The sequence below is a fragment of the Myotis brandtii genome, unplaced genomic scaffold (assembly GCF_000412655.1).
Source record: "Myotis brandtii unplaced genomic scaffold, ASM41265v1 scaffold176, whole genome shotgun sequence".
Classification (NCBI taxonomy): domain Eukaryota; kingdom Metazoa; phylum Chordata; class Mammalia; order Chiroptera; family Vespertilionidae; genus Myotis; species Myotis brandtii.
Genome location: NW_005356519.1, coordinates 4560127 through 4579672, shown reverse-complemented (window position 1 = coordinate 4579672; position 19546 = coordinate 4560127). Strand labels below are relative to the sequence as shown.

Genomic DNA, 19546 nt, shown 5'->3' with positions numbered 1-19546 from the left:
GCGCTGCCCCGCGACCCTGCGTCCGAGAGAGCGGAACCCAGCGCTTCGCCCGTGGACTGTCCGAAGTCCGCGCTATGGAAGAGGAGAAATATTTGCCTGAGCTGATGGCAGAGAAAGATAGCCTGGATCCATCTTTTGTGCATGCCTCGCGCCTTTTGGCGGAAGGTAGGACTTGTCCCCGCAGATGGGCGCAAACCATCGGCCGCCCATCTCACCCGAGGCTGGGTTCGGAGAGTGAAGTTGGGGAGGGACGCCTGTCTCCTTCGCAGAAACTGTTCCCCTGAAGATGCTAGCTCCAAAGCCTGTTCTCTGGGCGGACAGCAATGCTCCCACTCCTTTATGTCTTAATTTGGGGCAGACCGAAGCGACCAGATCTAATGGCAGTGGTGATGTGACCTGTTAGGATCATTGATAGAGAAACCATAAAGTGTATCGCGGTTTGCAGGGATGTTTTCACTTCGCAGAGGGAAGGGGGATCAGTTTGGGAGTAAATAGTGACCAGTGTAGTGTTCTACGAGCTTCTTGCTGCATATCAGCATTTTTTTTTTCTTTTCTTTCCTGCATTTGGGAAGTGATGTGAAACCCTTTAGTCTAATTACAGTCTTTCCTATGGAAAGTCTTGGAATTAGCCCAGATTAAACTATGCACGTACTATGCATGTTCTTCTATGTTTGTGAATGTGGCAGAGGCTAAAGTGGTTATCAGTTTATTTGAAGTGTGATAATTGGTTTACTCTGCGAGTTACCGGTCCCTGGGAACACTTCACAATTGATCAACTGTTTCACCAAGTGTGCATTTTCTTTTGTGTACCTGTAATGCCAAAGGAGATTTCATTCCCAGAGGAACATATATGTCTTGTCTTTTGCGTGGCTTTGAAAGGTTGTTTAAACACACACACACACACACACACACACACAAACTTCATGAGAGGAATATTAATCAAATTACTCCATTTATCTCCTTATAATGCCATCTAGCTGATAAAGATACAGTATCTGTAGTAATCTACACAAGCCTTTTTAAGAACAACTTTAGATTTTTTTTGATGAGTGCTTCATTAATAATGAATTGCTTCATTATTAAACTGACTACAGTGCAGTTTTGTAGCTGAGGTTTTTATGGACTTACCTATAGCCAAACTAAAAGTGACAACTTCCTCTTCCTCAGCCCTTCAGCATTAAAAGAACTGTTTTCTTTTTTGAGACTTAGTTGTACATGGCAGGAAAAATTCTGATCCTCCATGTGTGATTCAAATAGACATTAGGTTTATTCAAATATTTTAATAATAGATTATAATTTTAATCATAAAGTATAAGGTATTTTATTCCATTTTTGCATACTAAACAATTAAAAAAAGATTTATAATCAAAATACTGAACTTGTGAAACAACTAAACTGTTTTTCAAGAAACAAGTTGGTATTGTAGAGGATTTGGGAAGGTAAAATACAATTCTGCTTACTACTCTCAAAAATAGAAATTAAAGTGGAAAAGTAAAGTCAATTACAAAAACTATTGAAAAACAAAGTAATGCATAAAATAAAGAGTATTGAAAATTAATGAATTATTAAATGCTTAGGATTGTTCAAAATAATGAAAGATGAAACTAAGCTTGCAAAATGGTTTACTTCAATATGTTTCCCAGAAGTGTCTTCAGCTGATAATGTCTTTAAAGTGAAAATAAAAAACAACAACAACAAATAAAAAGTGATTATTTTCTCTGAACTGCTCTTTGGGACAGCAGGATCAATAATTAATTCATCTTTCACTAATGAGAGTTAGTGTACTTTTGAAAACTGCCACGCTAAAGGAATGCACGTGAGCAACCCTTAAAAGAGTACCAAGTCTTCTGTGGTTGCTGAAACAGTCAGAGAAATCTATGCATCTGGTTCCTTAACATTTTTATCTTATTCAGGAACTTGATTTCTTGATACTTAGGAACCTGCTCAGATGTCCTTGTAATTTAATTTTTTCCCAGTAGGGGGAAGTATGCCCTGCTTTTGTAAAGCCTGAAGCTCCTAAATAGAGAGAAAAGCATCTAAGAAACAAAGAGAGATGTCCAAATTTCACAGAATCATAATGAGGAAAAGAGAATGAAATAGATGATGGTAATAATCTTGGAGTTTATAAAGAGATGTGCAAAAAGATGCACAAGGTATAAATTAATTTTCTAATTGTACTTTTTCTGGGCTTATTAAAAAGTATAAGGTGAGTGTGCTTTGGAATCTTTAATACATCTTAATGTACATTTTACATTATAGATCTTTCATTATCATTTCAAAGGCCGTTTGCCAAGATTTCCAGGTTTCTGTTCAGATCTCTAGAGGAGAGTATTGTTGAGATGATTTTATTTCTCATACCTGGAAATGCACTGATTGAAAGCAGTGGCTATAAATAAACCTGACATAGATATTCATTTGGAAGGAAGGTGCACACTGAAGTACATTTCAGTCAGTACTGTGCAGACAGTCTCAAGACTGAGTGAGTAATAAAAATGATCCAGATGATTCACTTCGGAATGATTTTTCCGGAAACTGATATCTGTAAGGGTAGTGATATGAACCAATGAGCTTTCATAATGGTTTACTTTGCTGTTGTGATTGGTGATAGATGCCAATTAGTGCTCAATATTGATTGCTTTGTTTGGAATTGAAGGCCATGGGGTATAAAGTACTAGTACTAGTTTTGTAGTTCTTTTGTCATTTTTGTTGTGTTTGTTTTTATTTCACTGGTTTCTGCTGTCTGTTTTCAGTAGGAAGGATCCAGAGAAAGCTAATGGAAGAGCCTAAACATTTTATGTATTTTAACTGTTACTTAGAAAATATCTTGAATAATATGGTTCAAAGAGTATTTATAATATGTTTGATTAATTAAAATAATTATTTTCCTGTGATTATAATATTATTTAATTATCCATTTGTTATGGAAGGTGCTTTTGAATATGATAAAACAGCAAACTCAGCATGATCCTTAAAGTTGCTTGCCAGATGAAATTAGATGAGGTTATTTATATCTCCTACTTCTGGGAAGTGCACTAAACTGTGAATTCAGATACCTGGATTTTAATTCCACTTTTGCCTAAACTGATTCTTGATAAGTAAGTTTCCCTTCTCTGGGCCCAGTTTCCTTGTCTCTCAAATTAAGGAGTTGGACTAGATGATCTATATGTATCTTTGTAATTCTAGTTACGTCTGGGACTACTGCTGATACAGAGGCATGGTGTTTGTGTATTCAGAACACTAAAATCAATGGTTGAACATTTTTGAAAAAATTTTCTTCCTTCCTAGTTTAACGATTAATGTAATTTGAGGCATATACATTATTTTGGGCACTGGGGACAGATTTATGTTCTTAAGTCTATTGAACTGTTATGGAGACTTGGGGCTGAAAATGTATATACATGGAAATATTCTTGTTTGCATTCAAGCAGGCCTATCTGCTGGCAGACATAGAACTGTTCAAATCCATAGATCCCATTATAGTGATTCCATACCGTCAGGAGGATTAATAAGTTCTTATCAAATTGAGAGTGTTTTGGGTCCTCTGATTGGCATGACTTTGTAACCTGAATTCTTCATCATTGTTTTTGACTCAAATATTGCCAAATATCCCAACAGTTCAAATGTGTTTTGGTTTTTTTTTAATTTTGGTTTTTTGTTTTTTAAACTCTAGGTTCTATTTTCAAATTTTGGTGAAAAGCTTGGCTGTCCATCTAGGATTGGACTCCAAGCTGCCAATAAGTGAAGGTATTGGTATAATGTCTAAAATCAGCTTCTGATAAGAAATGATAATCATGTGACTTTTCCTTTAATTAATGTAATCTCTATTTTTTTCCTCTCAATATATTTGGGATCATCTTACTTATGTTTCTTAAAGAAAAGAAAACTGGCAGAAAAGCTAAATTCAAGGTTTAACTTTGATCTGCAATTAAAAAACATTTACAATATTGTAAAAAAAGTCTGATTAAAAAAACAATACATTCAGGTAGGGTGGTGACACTTCTGCCAACTGTAAAATTTCCTCCCTGACTCTCATCAGGCCTAGTTCTTTACGGGTTAAAAATGCTGTTTCTGACAATATAGGTGGTATTTTATACAAGTATAAATGGGATATTTTGTTCAAATATAACAAAAGCATAAGCAGAAATTATATAGATGTAACATGATGCTTTCAAGATTTCTCTTAACATGTTAAAGGCATCATGGACTGGACCTCAGCTTGAAGTTTGATTTTGTAAGAAAATAAACACTGCCTTATTTTTGACTGACTTCTGAGTGAAATTTGAACTCATAAATCAAACTATGAAATAAATAACCTTATGAAAATATGACTCCAGCGAAGGTTTTAAAATATCAATGGTTACTTGTCAGTATTTTACTTGGGCTTGATTAACTCTAGTCCTGTGTCTTAAAGGTTAATTCCAAATCTCCTGGGGCCTCTTCATAAACCCATATATCCTTTTTTCTGGGAAGCTGATTTCATCCTCTGTTTTCTGGGGGATGTGGATGTGTATTTTCTGATGCCTTCAACCTCCTACTATCTAAAAAACACCCATACTGCTTTCTATTGTCTTTCATTCTCAGAAGATGAACTGTTTCTTTTTTTGTTCAAGGCGGATTTGTTCACCCGTATCCTTAACCCCGATACTCACCATCTCCGCCAGACTTGTTCTATAGTTATATCCTTTCTCCAGTATCTCTAACTTCTTCCTCCCTGTCTACTCTTTCCTTGTAGCAGACTGTAAACATGATCCAATCTGAACCACTTTTAAAAAGTAGAATTCTTTTTTCACTTGCCAAAAGTAATAAAAGTAATCTTTCTTGACATTTATCTTTCTTCATTTTCTTAAACTTTTCAATAAGTCTATACTAAGCTGCCTCACTTTTTCAGTTTACCTCTTCAAAGTTCATCATAAAACCAGTGTCCCTAGTGACAGAATCATCTCTTAATTGCCAAATCCAATAAAATGTTTCTGACCTCTCATCAGGTCTCTTGGCTGCATTTTCCATTGTTGACCTTTTTCCAATTTTTTTTTGTGTGTGTGTGGCTTTTCCTTTGGCTTCCAAGCATTGCAGCACTATTGGTTTTACTCTTCTCTATTTCTTACCCTCACCATCCTCCATCCTTCTCCTCCCTACCTGAACACATACTGTGCTATCAGAGTGATTCATTCAAAATCAAAGTGTGACCATGGCACACTTTTTAATAATATTCCCTTTTAGCAGGTCACCTCTGACACAATGTCAGCAGAGGGAGAGGGGGCACCACCCTGATAGTTCTGGGTGGAGGTGAAAGTTCAGTCTTTCCACCAGGTATCCATTGACAACACTGGCAAGGAAGGGAAGGAACACGTTGTTCCCCTTCCCTAGTGTCCTCTGGAGGAGTGGGAGACCTCATTCCTGCTGGAACATGTTGAAAGTTCCAGAAGGAGTGAGACTTCTGATAACCCCTACTTTGGAAGGAGAAGGGTGGCTTGTTACTGTTCAGAAGGGTGGAAATCCAGGATCTCCATGTGGCCCCATTGACACTCTAGGAGGCCTCCTTATTGTGGGTGGAATTAAAATCCCTATTCCCCATTCAATCTTCTTTAATTCTGAGGAGACAGAAGGAAGCTAGGTAGATAGGGGTGAGCCCACAGGAAAGGAAGTAGAACTGGGAACCCAACTAAGCCGAGTTACTAGGCCGTGGTCGGCAAACTGCGGCTCGAGAGCCACATGCAGCTCTTTGGCCCCTTGAGTGTGGCTCTTCCTAAGCCTTAGGAGTACCCTAATTAAGTTAATAACAATGTACCTACCTATATAGTTTAAGTTTAAAAAATTTGGCTCTCAAAAGAAATTTCAATCATTGTACTGTTGATATTTGGCTCTGTTGACTAATGAGTTTGCCGACCACTGTATTCCAACTGGGCGGGGAAGGTAGGGCATTCATGAGAGAGGCATGGACTTTAAAATGTATGGATATCGCTAAGACAGGCAGTGTGCAGACAACCAGTCACAAGACAGTAAGGCATATAAACCAATCCAAAGGATATTGCTTAGGCAAAATTCTTTGAAAAGACCTATTAGGAGTTAGCAAGACTACCCACCCCTTAAATTAAAAGGCACCCACTTCCTCTCTCTCTCGCTCTCTGGCATTCAAGGGTTCCTGACATTCCTTCCTGTGATGGGGGAGCACATTCCTACTTCTACATGGCTTATGGCCATATGGGCCTCCACACATGGACCATTAGACTTTAATCAGCTTGGATACTAAACTGCTCCTGGCTGTCACATGGAAAGGAAGCTCTGGACACTGGCCTGCTCCTGGAACCCCAGCTACACCTTTCCCAGGACTGGCTGCCCCCAATAAACTTTGCTCCTGTTCATTGTTTTTGTCTGTGACTTCATTCTTCGATTTTCGAAAGATAAGAACTTGGACTCAAGCAACACCCACACTTTTTGGTATCAATTCCACCCAGAGGGCAAAAGGATGCCTCTTAACAGCTGGGTCAGATTGGAAGTCTAGGCTCCCTATTTAACCTTTCTTGACAGGGGTGAGCAGGAGACACCTTTGGTTTCTTTTTATTTTTTTCCACTGTTGTTTAGCTGGCGCAGGAGGCTTGTTGCTAAGTGTTTTCTGTTTTTCTAGGTTGCCCTTTTTCTAGTCCTTTGGCCAGAGAAAGCAGGCTTTCCTAAGGCTTTTGTTTACCTCTTTTGTCTGTTTCTATTGATGTTTATGGATTGCCAGCTTTCCAGTACCCACTTTGGCATATATGAGATACAAGAAAAACTAGGGAGACCATTGCCTTGCTGTTCCCGGGTCTTGTGGAGCCCAGTTAGCTTGCCGCCTTCTTTCCAGACTATGGTTTATCTATACTAATAAAAGGGTAATATGCTAATTAGACCAGACATCTTCCGGACGTCCTTCTGGACAAAGCCACAGCTGCTGTGAGGGCCCGAGGTGTGGGAGAGGCACTGCTGCCGCCATGGGAGAGGCCTTGGTGCAGGCCAGGCCAGTCCAGCACCGCGGCTCCTGCGGCCACTTTCACAGAGGCAGCGTGGGAGAGGTGGTAGCGTGGGAGAGGCCAAGGCACGGGCCGGTCCAGCGCCACGGCCCCCACTGCAGAGGCAGCCACAGAGGCAGCAGCTCAGGCCTGGTCCTGGTACCACACCTCCACAGAGGCTGGATAAGATGCAACCTGCTGTGCCTCAACCTCCCAAAGCCCACCCCCCAGCCGGCCTGGCCCCAGATGGCCCACCACCCACCAGTGGGCGGGGGGCAGGGCCAGCATTAAGAAACGAAGGCCGAGGGCCAGCAGCCAAGGGGCAGCAGCCCTGGTGGCTGGCAGAGGCACCAGCAGTGGGGTGATGGGGGCGGCGCCTTCCCCTGATCAGCCCAGTCACCTCCCGCAGAGGGAGGCCAGACTGTGGCTTAGGCCCACTCTCTGAGCAGGCCGTAAGGAGGACATCCCCAGAGGGCTCCCAGACTGTGAGAGGGAGTAGGCTGGGCTGAGGGACCCCCCCCCTCCCATGCACGAATTTTCGTGCACCGGTCCTCTTAGTTGATATATAATACCCCATCTCCATTTATTTGTGTTTATTTATGGGCCTTAATTTATTTCTTTATGACATTTTCTTGTGAATGTATGCTAGGCCTAGTACATTAATATTTCATTAGCAATTTATATAAGAATGAGCATAACTAGGATAAATCCATGTTAATAATGGGCACCTATTTTTTTATATATTCGCTTTATCCAATTTCAAAGAGACTTTGTGACATGGTACCTGAGAGTGGGAACAAAGTGAGGTCTGATCATTATTTCTAGTTTCTGTTGAAGTATACAATCTAGATTGAAGCTCCTTCTTCCCACAGGAGCTGTAAAAGGGAAGAAAGTTTTAAGAAACACTTGGAAATAAGTCTACAGTGTCACCAGCTTTCTTATGCCCTTATTTGTTTGAGCATCTGATTTGATCTTTTTTGGCCTGACTATATATTATGAGAAATGTATTTTAATTGGCATATTCTGATACCAGTTTGTTTTTATAAATGTAAGATTTAATATATTCATAGATTTAAATGTGTTCCTTTTGCTCACATTGTGAATTTTAATAAAATAAGCATGATGTGGAAATAGATTTAAAAAGTGACTACTAGGTAATAGCTGATTTCCCAAATTAATCTTAGCAAATACCCATATTGTATCACTTCCTTTTCTCAAATGGAGAATCCTGAAATGATCAATGTATTATTTGTCAAAAACTTGAGAACTCACAGCCAAGCATCCTTTGCTCAATCATTATTAACTATCGTGGGAAATAAGTCATTTGTAGCATATCCACCATTGCTTACCTTTGCCTCATGAACATAACTTTCAAAAAGATTTTGTTGTAGAGAGAGATAATAATCAAGAACACCTGAATGACATTTTTTAGGCCATTTACTATAGATACCCTTACAGTTTAGCTACAGTTTGGGGGAGAAATATCGACGGACGTGGACTCTGCTGTATTTGACTATAACATACATGCCCTTGAATGTGTGTTGGTAACACCTGTCTGGAATATGTGCTTTTGGTATATGAGGAGGTATTAGATGTGTAATTTATTAGTTTTTAAATTGTCTGGGGAATTCAACCATATGCCTAAGGTATAAATAACTAGGATTGGGAAGATCTGCTGGATTTTATATACTTATGATTTCCTGGGAATTTAGAGGAGGTCATGACTCTTGTTGGACATGGTAATTATAGATTCATCATCATCATCATCATCATCATCATCATCTTCATTGCTGTCCACATTAAGGGGGAGATTACTCTTTATCAGGTACTGTGCTAACATGCTTTGCATGCATCATCACACTTAACCCACCCACCAATGAGATAGTTATTAGCATTAACTTTTTTTTAACAAATGAGAAAATTAAGAATTGAAGAAGTTAATTTATCATAAGTCTCAAAGCAAATGAATTATAAAGCTGAAACCTGGCTCTCTTACCCAGAGTCCATATGTAACCATTACACCATACTGCTCCTGCGGGGGAGACACAACTGGCATCAGGCTTGGAAGGAAGCCTAGATATTAATGTGTGAAGTATGTCTAGGAGGTCAACATGGTTGTTGTCCTTACCTTCTGAAATATGTTCCTAATGCAAGTATTGGATACATTATTACACAGTATTGTTAAATAATTATAGTACGTATGTAAAAGGCAAGTGCAATTATAAATAGGAAAATTGATCCAAGTGCAGAACTGTGTTAAGGATTATCGAGGCAGCTTAACTTTTCTGTATGTCTTATATTGACTGTTGTTTCTAAGGAAGTTTGGTGATTCCAGGCGTGTTTTTTTGTTTGTTTGTTTGTTTTTATCCAAAAGGGATTGGAGAACTTCATGTGATTTACTAAGGTATTTTTCTTCTCATGTTTTTCAGAGAACTGCTTACATTTTCTGGATGCTTCTAGGAAGGAAGGACAACTACGAGTTTCTTTCTTGTGTCTTAAGGCAGTGTTGGTTATGTTTAAAATTTGGAAATGAGCAGATACACGTATTGTCAGAAATCAAGAACTCAGAAACATGGCTTGGTTTAAATGCCATCTACCAGTTTTTGAGGTTTTAGGATTCAATAACTTCCAAACAGATTGGTTGGTATTAGTATACTGTTTTCAAAATGGCACAGTTGATGCCCATCTCCTTTAAAAAATTAAAATTTTACTTTTCTAATAGAAAAGCAGAATGAGTGTGTTTTCTCTGGAGTGTAGGTATATTTTGCAAGTTCATAGAATTGTATAACAGAAAATGATGTGTCCTGACTACAGCTCAGGAGAGGGAGCCTCTATGACCGAAATTCAGTAAAGAGGATGAAGGAGAAGAAAATTTGTTAATTTTGAGAAGAACGGGATAAGTCAAGTAATAGCTACTTTAATTGAACATGCATTCTGACTGAGGTCCTTATATTATATATAAAAAGGCAGCTAATGTATCTATTTTATGGGGAAAAATAAAGAAGCAGGATAGAGAGTAGCATAATCAATTAATATTTCTTATTTTTTAAATATTCCCTCAGTATTTGTATTTATTTATTTATTTATTTATTTATTTTCCATCACCATTTATTAATTCCCTTTATGCCTTCTTCCACCTCCACTCACCCCTCAAATTAAATGTTAGGTAAATGTCCAATTATAATGTGAAAGAGTGTCAAAAAGCAGCCATTAAACATAGAAACATTTAAAGATATTTAAGAATATTACTTGTTTAAGGAAATACCAAGATATTGCTTTGAAAAAACTTTTAAAAGAGTTAAATATCTGTTACCACAGAGTCTATTGTTTCCTTTAAAATACTTTTCTCCAGGGAATTTAAAAAATTTGTTTGTTTAGAAAATTGATTTATATGCAATAATACACTCATTGTATAATAGAAGACAGGAGATGGCTGGTTACATAATATAATACATTTCTTATTATATGTTTAGGCATGTAAATATTATAAATGGAGAAATTTCAACGATTGTTATTTTGAATTAAAGAGCATTCGTGTCTTAAGAGGGACTTAGGTTTTTCTTTTTGGAAGGCAAAAACTAGAGCTGCCTTTTTATCCATCCAAGTTCTGATGGAAGAGGGGCCTTTAAGGAATTGTGTGAAGATGAAAGAGCATTTGGTGTGCTGAGGGCAGATGGCATTTTATTAAATGAATAGTGTTTTGGAATGGACTTCAGAATGATAGATGGCTATGCATTAAGCTAGTATTCTGAAATTAGAGCAAGATTGGAAATTATAGCATACCCATATAAGGAAAAGCTGGTAGAATAAAGCAGTATGATAATGAAAAGCCATTTAATGAAATTATGTGAAATGGTAACTACTTGGAATGATTTGCAATAAGCCAAATGGTATAAATAACTGGGATTGGGAAGATCTGCTGGATTTTATATACTCTTTGAGTAAAATGAGTAGAGTGTGTGTGTGTGTGTGTGTGTGTGTGTGTGTGTGTGTGTATTTGTAAAGCATATGCTAGACAGGTAGTCAGTGAGAAATAGTACAGAGTTGGTCTGCGGCTCGCGAGCCACATGCGGCTCTTTGGCCCCTTGAGTGTGGCTCTTCCACAAAATACCGACTTCTGCGCATGGGCCACAAAGTTTCAATCGCACTGTATGTGCGCGCCCACACTCGGTATTTTGTGGAAGAGCCACACTCAAGGGGCCAAAGAGCCGCATGTGGCTCGCGAGCCGCAGTTTGCCGACCACTGGTCTAGTTGGTTATTAATATCTGTGACTGAGTTCTGTTTTGATTGAGGAGGAGAAGGAGTTACAATTAAGTAAACAATTTTCATAGGATCTGCAAAATGCAATAAGAAGGAAAATTGATGATTTTTAGGAGTCCCAGGAAGGGCCCCTAAAAACATCTACAGAGATCATGGAAAGCTTCAATTGGGAGGGGCATGTTGGTTGAGATCTAACAAATAAGTGGGATATGGCCAAGATTCAGTGAAGAAGGGGCTATAATTGAGGAGAATTATACATGGATACAGCAAACAACATCTCTAAACTCTGAAAAGAAAAAAAGAATATTTATTTAAATAGGTAGGAGTTCAGTGTTATATTGTGATTTATAATAAGAAATATATATTTTTGTCTTCTTCCCTGGTCCCTGCACTGAGCACCTAAAACCCTTGTAATTTCCTAAGTGCTGAGAGCTGTAAGATGTCCTTTTTATGTTAGTGAGGTAGCTTTTGTACCCCCACCTAAGGATGGAGCCTGTAACTGTCAGTCCCACTTCCCTAACCTCCAGGAAGGTGAGAGGGGCCGGAGGTTGAATCAACTGCCAAATGGCCAAATGATTTAATTATTCATGCCTATTAGTGAAGAGCTTTATAAAAACCCAGAAGAACTGGGTTCAGAAATCTTCCCATTGGTGGAACACATGAAGATTTAAAAAGTTCAATCATGGAAACTCTGTGCCCTTCCTACAGCAGTCCCCCCGCCCCGCCCCCACCCATGCATCTCTGTCATCTCTGTGCTCCCGACATACATCCTTTGTAATAAACTGGTAATCTAATAAGTAAGATGTTTCTGTGAGTTCTGTGAGCTGCTCTAGCAAATTAAGGGAACCCTAAGAGGAGGTCACGGAACCTCTGGTTTATAGTCAGTTGGTTAGGAGAACTGGTAACAACCTGGAATTGCAAATGGCCTCTCAAGTGCAAAGAAAGCATTGTTGGAATCCCCAATTTATAGCTGGTCAGTCAGAAGCACAGATGACCACTTTGCTTGCAACAGGCTTATAAAGTGGGGCATGGGGCAGGCTTGTTGGACTGAATCCTTAACCTGAGGAGGCTTATGCTATCTCTGGGTAGATAGTATCAGAATTCAGTCGATTTCTTGGACATCCTGCTGGTGTCTGAGAATTGCTTGGTATTGTTTGGGACTCTCCCCTATCCCACTCACACACACACACACACACACACACACACACACACACCCCTAGAATTTGGTCTAGGAAGCCAAAAGATTAAGTGTGTTTGAAAGATGCAGTCAAATAGCAAGCATCAAGAATAAGTGGGTCTAAAGAGAATGGTAGATGCTTATCACACTTATCTTGTCAACTGTGCTAGAAAGTTTGCACTTTATGCCAAGAGCAATGGTAAATCATTTAAAGGTTTTTAAAGGGGCAATTGTGACATCAGAATTTCATTTAAAGCATAATGTGGCTGCACTGTTGGGGAAGGATTTGACAGATAATAAGACATGGGCAGACCATCAGATAGCTTGCGATCCAGGAGAGGATTTATGGTGACATGAATTCAAATAATGAGAATGCAGATGGGATGAAGTAGACAGAGCTAATAGAAATTTAGCAAGTGAAATATAAAGAATCATACTGAATAGAGAGAATGAAAAACAAAGGGTAGTGAAGGCTATTGTCTAGGATGCTCTTAGTAATTGGTTTAATGGTGGTATCAGTTATTGAGACAAGAATTAAAAGGAGCTTAATGCTGAGTTCAGTTGGATATGCATTGAAAGGCATGTGGGGTGTTGAGGTATAAAGGCAGGTGGAGAGCTGGGTCTGGAAAAAGGTCTGGCTGTAGGCAGTGGTTTAGGTTTCATTAGCATGTAGGTCAGTCGTTCTCAACCTTCCTAATGCCGCGACCCTTTAATACAGTTCCTCATGTTGTGGTGACCCCCAATTTCATTGTTACAAATTGAACATAGTTAAAGCATAGTGATTAATCACAAAAACAATATGTAATTATATATGTGTTTTCTGATGGTCTTAGGCAACCCCTGTGAAAGGGTCGTTCGACCCCCAAAGGGGTTGCGACCCACAGGTTGAGAACCGCTGATGTAGGTGATATTTGACCTTAGGAGAAGAAGAGTTCACTCAGGGAGAGCATGGAGAGAGCAACAGGAAGGAGATTTAGGATAAAACCCTGAGGAACATCAGCATTTAAGGGGTCTGCAAAGCTGAGGAGTTTCTTAGAATGTAGGTAGGAAAGATGAAATGTTTCCAGAGTCAAGTAAATAGAATATTTGAAAAATGAGGGATTTGGTTCATATTTTCAGGAACTGTAGATAGGACAAGTGAGACAAAGATTTAAAATGTCTAATGGATTTGGCAACAAAGAACAAATTGAGAGAGGAGTCAGATAAAATTCCAAATCCATTGCATGCACCTACTCTTTTCTTTGACAGTTCTTATTGATTTGTTGGCACATGTGACTTTGTTGACCACTGCCCACTTTAAATTAGGACACTATTAGTTCTAAACTAACAAGATAGTGACAGCCACTTTCTTGATACATTTCCTCCTGAAATGTGTGATTCTACAATCAATATAGAAATTTACCTTCTTTATTCTTGTCTGTGAAACTATGATCAACAGTGAGCATGAGACCAGCACCTAAATCTGTTGTATGCGTAGATCCTTAAAGCTTATAGTATAATCACTTATCCATACTGAATAACAATATTATGTGAAAAGATACATGTATTATCTTTCATAGGTTTGTTTCAAGGCTGGAGAAAATACTGACTTTATTGGACCTGAAAGAAGACATGTGCTTCTGCAAAATTTCAATTATATATATTTTAAGGTTAATCATTATTTTATGAAACGTGTGTGTGTGTGTGTGTGTGTGTGTGTGTGTGTGTGTGTACTGTGGAATTTCTTATTCTCTATTGTGGTAAAAAAAAGTTTCAGAGTTACTGTTACAGTAGAAACAATATGGTAGGTGAAGTGAAAATACTAGTGTTTGAAACCCAGATCTGCTACTTGGCTGCTTTGTGATGTGGGCAAATTTCTAAATCTCTTTGAGTCTTTGTTCTTATCTATGAAATATGATCTTGTCAAGTGTTTCATAGATCAATCAAGCATCTCATGAACCTCATGCTAGTGTATGTGCAGTATTTATGGCAGAAATCAATGCAGAGTCTTTCCTTTACTCCACTTTGTCTGGTTTTCTTACTTTAACAAAAAAATACCCCTGTTTGGGTAGCTTAGGTTGGTTAGAGCATTGTCCCGATATGTCAAGGTTGTGGGTTCAATCCCAGGTCAGGGCACATGCAAGTATCAACCAATTAATGCATAAATAAGTGGAACAACAAATTGATGCTTCTTTCTCCCTTCCTCTCTCTCTAAAATAAATAAATAAAAAATATAAAAATAGAGGCAAAATTTGTGAAGAATGAAGTGCAGCTTTTAGGTATACAATTTGATGAGTTTTGATAGTTGAATATTCTTGCATGAGCAGTGCTCTTGGCAAGACAGAGAACATTTCCATCAGCTCAGACTTTCCTTATACCCACTACCTATTAATCTGTATTTCCTTTGGCAACTGCTGTTCTGATTTCTACCATAGATCACTTTACTGTTCTTCAACATTATATAAATGGAATAATTCACTATATACTCTTCCTTCTTTTTAAGTTCAATATATTTTTGAAAGTCACTCAGGTTGTTGCATTTATCAAGAGTTCATTATTGTGTTTCATGCTGAGTAGTGTTCCATTATATAAATGTCACAATTTGTTGAACTTCTTGTGGATGGACCTCTCAGCTATTTTCAGTGTAAGCTTATCTATCCTATATACTAGTAATAAAAGGGTAATATGCAAATTGAACAGCAGAACAACCGGTCACTATGATGTGCACTGACCACTAGGGGACAGATGCTCAATGCAGGAGCTGCCCCCTGGTGGTCAGTGTGCTCCCACACGGGGAGCGCCGCTCATCCGGAAGCCCTGAGACAGGCTCACGGCTGGCGAGCACAGCTGTGGTGGCGGGAGCCTCTCCCGCCTCCATGGTAGCGCTAAGGATGTCCTGGAGGGAGCGGGCCTAAGCCGTCAATCAGACATCCCCCAAGGGCTCCCAGACTGCTAAAGGGTGCAGGCTGGGCTGAGGGACCCCCCCCTCCACCCGAGTGCACGAATGTCATGCACTGGCCACTAGTATATATAAAAGCCTAAGTGACCGCTCGACCACTCGACCAGTAGCTATGACATGCACTGACCACCAGGGGGCAGACACTCAATGCAGGAGCTGCCTCTAGTGGTCAGTGCGCTCCCACAGTGGGAGCACTGCTCAGCTGACCAATGGCGCCAAACACCGGGCTCATGGCTGGCAAGCCTCTCCTGCGGACACTCCACTTGCGTGCCCCTCCCCCTTCTGGACCGGGACTAGGACTGGCATCAGGACTAACTAGGCGAGAGCCCGCCACTGCTTCTCGGTCATGGGAGAGCAGGTATTGCCCTAGGATGGCACACGGAAACCGCAGCAGAGCGGCAGCAAACCTACTGAGCAATGGCAGCGGCAGGCACAGTGGGGCTGGGATGAGCGGAATCGGCACGGTTCCAGGCCCGGGCTTGGGCTCCTCCCTGGCCGCCTGCTGCTTTGAGCACTACTATATCCCTCCAGGAATGTAGGACTGCTGGTTTCGGCAGATCCCTCCTGGCCAGGCTGAGGGACCCCACTGGTGCATGGATACATGCACCGGACCTCTAGTTACAATTAAACTGCTATGAACTTCCCTGTACAAGATTTTTTTACACATGTATTCTCTTTACTTGGAGTGAAAATGGTGAGTTTTTGAGTGTGTATAAATGGTTAACCTTTTATTACATGGGATTGTCAAATAGTTTTCTAAAGTGGGTGTGCTATTTTACTCTCTCACCAATGATATGCAAACTCTGGTAGGTCCCCTTCCTTGCCAACATTTGAAATTCTCAGTCTTTTTAACAACAGCTGTTTTAATGATGTCAAGTGGTCGCTTACTGTGGGTTTTTTATTTTTGTAAGATACAGCTCTCTCTGGAGAAAGAAAGACTGCCTCTTGTTTCTTTCTTTGGAAGTCCAGGCACCACAGTAGCCTTTCTTTTCTTTTCTTTTTTTAATTTTCATTTTTTTCTTTATTCATTAAGGTATTACATATATGTCCTTATCCTCCCATTGCCCTTTCCCTACCCATCCGCTCATGCCCTCACCCCCCAGGTGTCTGTGTCCATTGGTTATGCTTATATGCATGCATACAAGTCCTTTGGTTGATCTCTCCCCTCTACTCACCCCCTTCCCTACCTTCACTCTGAGATTTGATGGTCTGATCGATGCTTCTCTGGCTCTGGATCTGTTTTTGTTCATCACTTTATATTGTTCACTATGTTCCATAAATGAGTGAGATCATGAGATATTTATCTTTCTCTAACTGACTTATTTTGCTTAGCATAATGCTCTCCAGGTCCATCCATGCTGTTGCAAATGATAGGAGTTCCTTCCTTTTTAAAGCAGTGTAGTATTCCATTGTATAGATGTACCACAGGTTTTTAATCCACTCATCTGCTGATGGGCACTTAGGCTGTTTCCAAATCTTAGCTGTTGTAAATTTTGCTGCTATGAACATAGGAGTGCATATATCCTTTCTGTGTTTTTTAATTTGCATTTCCTTTATGATTAATGATGTTGAGCATGTTTTCATGTGCTTTTTGGCCATTTGTATGAATTCTCTTATTTGAAATTAGAGGCCTGGTGTAAGAAATTTGTGCATGGGTAGGGTCCCTAGGCCTGGCTGGTGATTAGGGCCGATCTGTGAGGCGACTGGTGGGTTGATTGGGGGGCCCCCCGCTGGTACCTGCCATGGCTGGCCTGGAACCACGCACTCACTGGTCAGCCCTGCCCCCCCACCACCGCTGATGGTCGCCTCCTCTGTGGGGCGACTGGCGGGGTGATCTGGGGAAGGGGCCTCCACTGGCACCTGCCTTGACTGGCCTGGGGCCTGTGGGCTGGGGGCAGCTCCTGCATTGAGTGTCTGCCCCCTAATGGTCAGTGCGTGTCATAGCCACTAGTTGTTCCGCTATTCGGTCAATTTGCATATTAAGGTTTTATTAATTTGATAGGATGATTGGTGAGATTGTTTTTTTTTATTGTTGTAAGAGTTATTTATATATTCTGAATTTGCATCCTTTTTTCAGTATATGTACTGCAAATATTTTCTCCCAATATGTGGCTTAGCTTTTAATTTTCTTGTGTATTTTGAAGAATAGAAGCTATTAATCTATTCTGAGGTTTAATTAATTGTTTTTCTTTTATATGTAGTGGTGTCTGTGTCCTCTCTAGGAAATTTTTGCCTTCCTCAAGGTCATAAAGGGCTTCTCAGTATTTTCTTCTGGAGGATTTATGTTTATAGAACTCATAGGCTTTATTTGTGGAACTCATTTAGCGTTTAAGCATAGGTTTATAAATTATCTAGAAGTAATTTTTATGTAAAGTTTTTTTCTTAGATTTGAATATCCACTTGTTCTGACATCATTCACTGAAAATACATTTTTTGCTCACTGTCATATTTAAAGTGTTCAACAATATAGTGTAAACACATAAAATGTGGAAAAACAAAGATCACAGTGTTTAAGTCTATGTGAACTACCTTACAATATTGACCATTTATAGGTCTGTTTCAACATAAAAGGAAAAAATAACTGCCTTAGAATTATTAAGGATGACATGTGTTTATAATATGCTTTATAATTATATATAGCTCTATGAAATTGTCCTTTTCTCACAATTTAGAATATAATCCTTGAGGAAAATATGAACACACTTTTCTTATTGTAACTGAGGAGAAGACTAGTCAGTAAATCCTTGGTGGTTATTGATTCTGACAAGTATAGCATTCTACCAATAAAGAAGTCAGGTATTTGCTTCTAATGAACAGTAGTGGTATCTAGAAAAACCTGAGTAATTGCACTGTCCTGAGTAGCAGAATAGGTTGTTGTATCACAAAATAGTAGGGAAGAGTGTACACATTAAACATTTTAATTTAAAAAACCATATAATTTTAGATAATAGGTTATATGCTTTTTCTATTTTTGCGAGGAAAAAATGTTATATAGAAACAATATACAGGTTGGGGGCAAAAGTTGGCTTACAGTTGTAAGTATGTGAAACACAGCGCTTATTCTTGTATTATTATTTCTTAACTAGAGGCCTGGTGCACGAAATTCATGCATGGATAGGGTCCCTAGGCCTGGTCGGTGATCAGGGCCGATCAGGTTCCCCACCACCCCACCTCCCCGCCTCCTCCTTCCCTCACTCCCTCAGTGCCCTACTGCCTCTGCTGTTCACCTGCCATGTTCCGCACCACCCCCTGGTGGTCAGCACATGTCATAGTGAGGATTGAACCTCCGGTCTCCTGGTCGAACTCCCGAGGGGACACTTTGCATATTAACCTTTTATATGTAGATTATTGTATTATTTTACATATGAACAACTGTAAACCTAGTCTTCTCTCACCCTGTATTGTACAGAATTGGCAGTCTTTTCCTGTATAAAATAGATATACCCAAAGATGAATAACTGAGACCTACATCTGCATCCATAGTGATAGCCCATTTATATCTCTTGATCTTTAGTGGCATGTTAACTGTCAGCATGGCTATCACCCTGAAATGTGACATAAAGATTTTGAAATTGCCCAAGGGCATAAGTGACTGTTGACTTTACATTAATCCTTAGAGCACAGGTACCAAACCACTGTCATTTAGTAAACACATAGGTAGTCATCATGTCAACAGTAATAACCCCAAAGAAGATTTAACAACTATCCAAACTGACAGAATACATCAGTGCTGGTACCTGACAAGCTAATTCTTGGGGAGTGTGTTTATACAGGTAGGAAGGCTGCTCCCTGAAGGAAAATGATCTGATAATGGGGTTTAGAAGTAGGGATGCAGTGGACAATTTTGTTTGCATTTGGAAAGGAAAAACACTGGACTTAGATGCCATCAAGTGAATGTAGCATTAGAAAATGTGTTACCATGGAGGTATTTAGAACCACCTATAGATGTAAGAAAAGGAAAAATAGTTATTTTGTTTTCCTCAAAAGATATATAGTGATACTTCCTTGTAAATGAAAGTTTTGATTAGATGTCCTATGAATATCAATTTTATGTATATTTTAAAATGTTCATAGCATTGACAATAATTCCTCATGTTACCATAACAGAAAACTGCTTTTGAAATGTAGCTCAATACGAAATGTTTGAATGTATGACTATATTAAACAGTAGTCCACAGAGATATTTAAAT

At 39.4% G+C, this 19546-nt stretch overlaps 1 protein-coding gene across 10 annotated transcripts in view; it reads left to right on the top strand.

Annotated features, from left to right (window-relative positions):
* Positions 1-6: 6 nt before the first annotated feature.
* KHDRBS2 (KH domain containing, RNA binding, signal transduction associated 2) overlaps positions 7-19546 on the top strand; it is a 561259-nt gene continuing 541719 nt past the window's right edge. For all 10 annotated transcript variants that reach the window (XR_001361536.1, XR_001361530.1, XR_001361531.1 and 7 more), the window contains exon 1: positions 7-165. Coding sequence is in view for 3 of the 10 variants with exons in the window: in XM_014537318.1 (XP_014392804.1) it covers positions 75-165 (91 nt within the window). In the remaining 7 variants the exon portion in view is untranslated. The remainder of the gene's footprint in view (positions 166-19546) is intronic.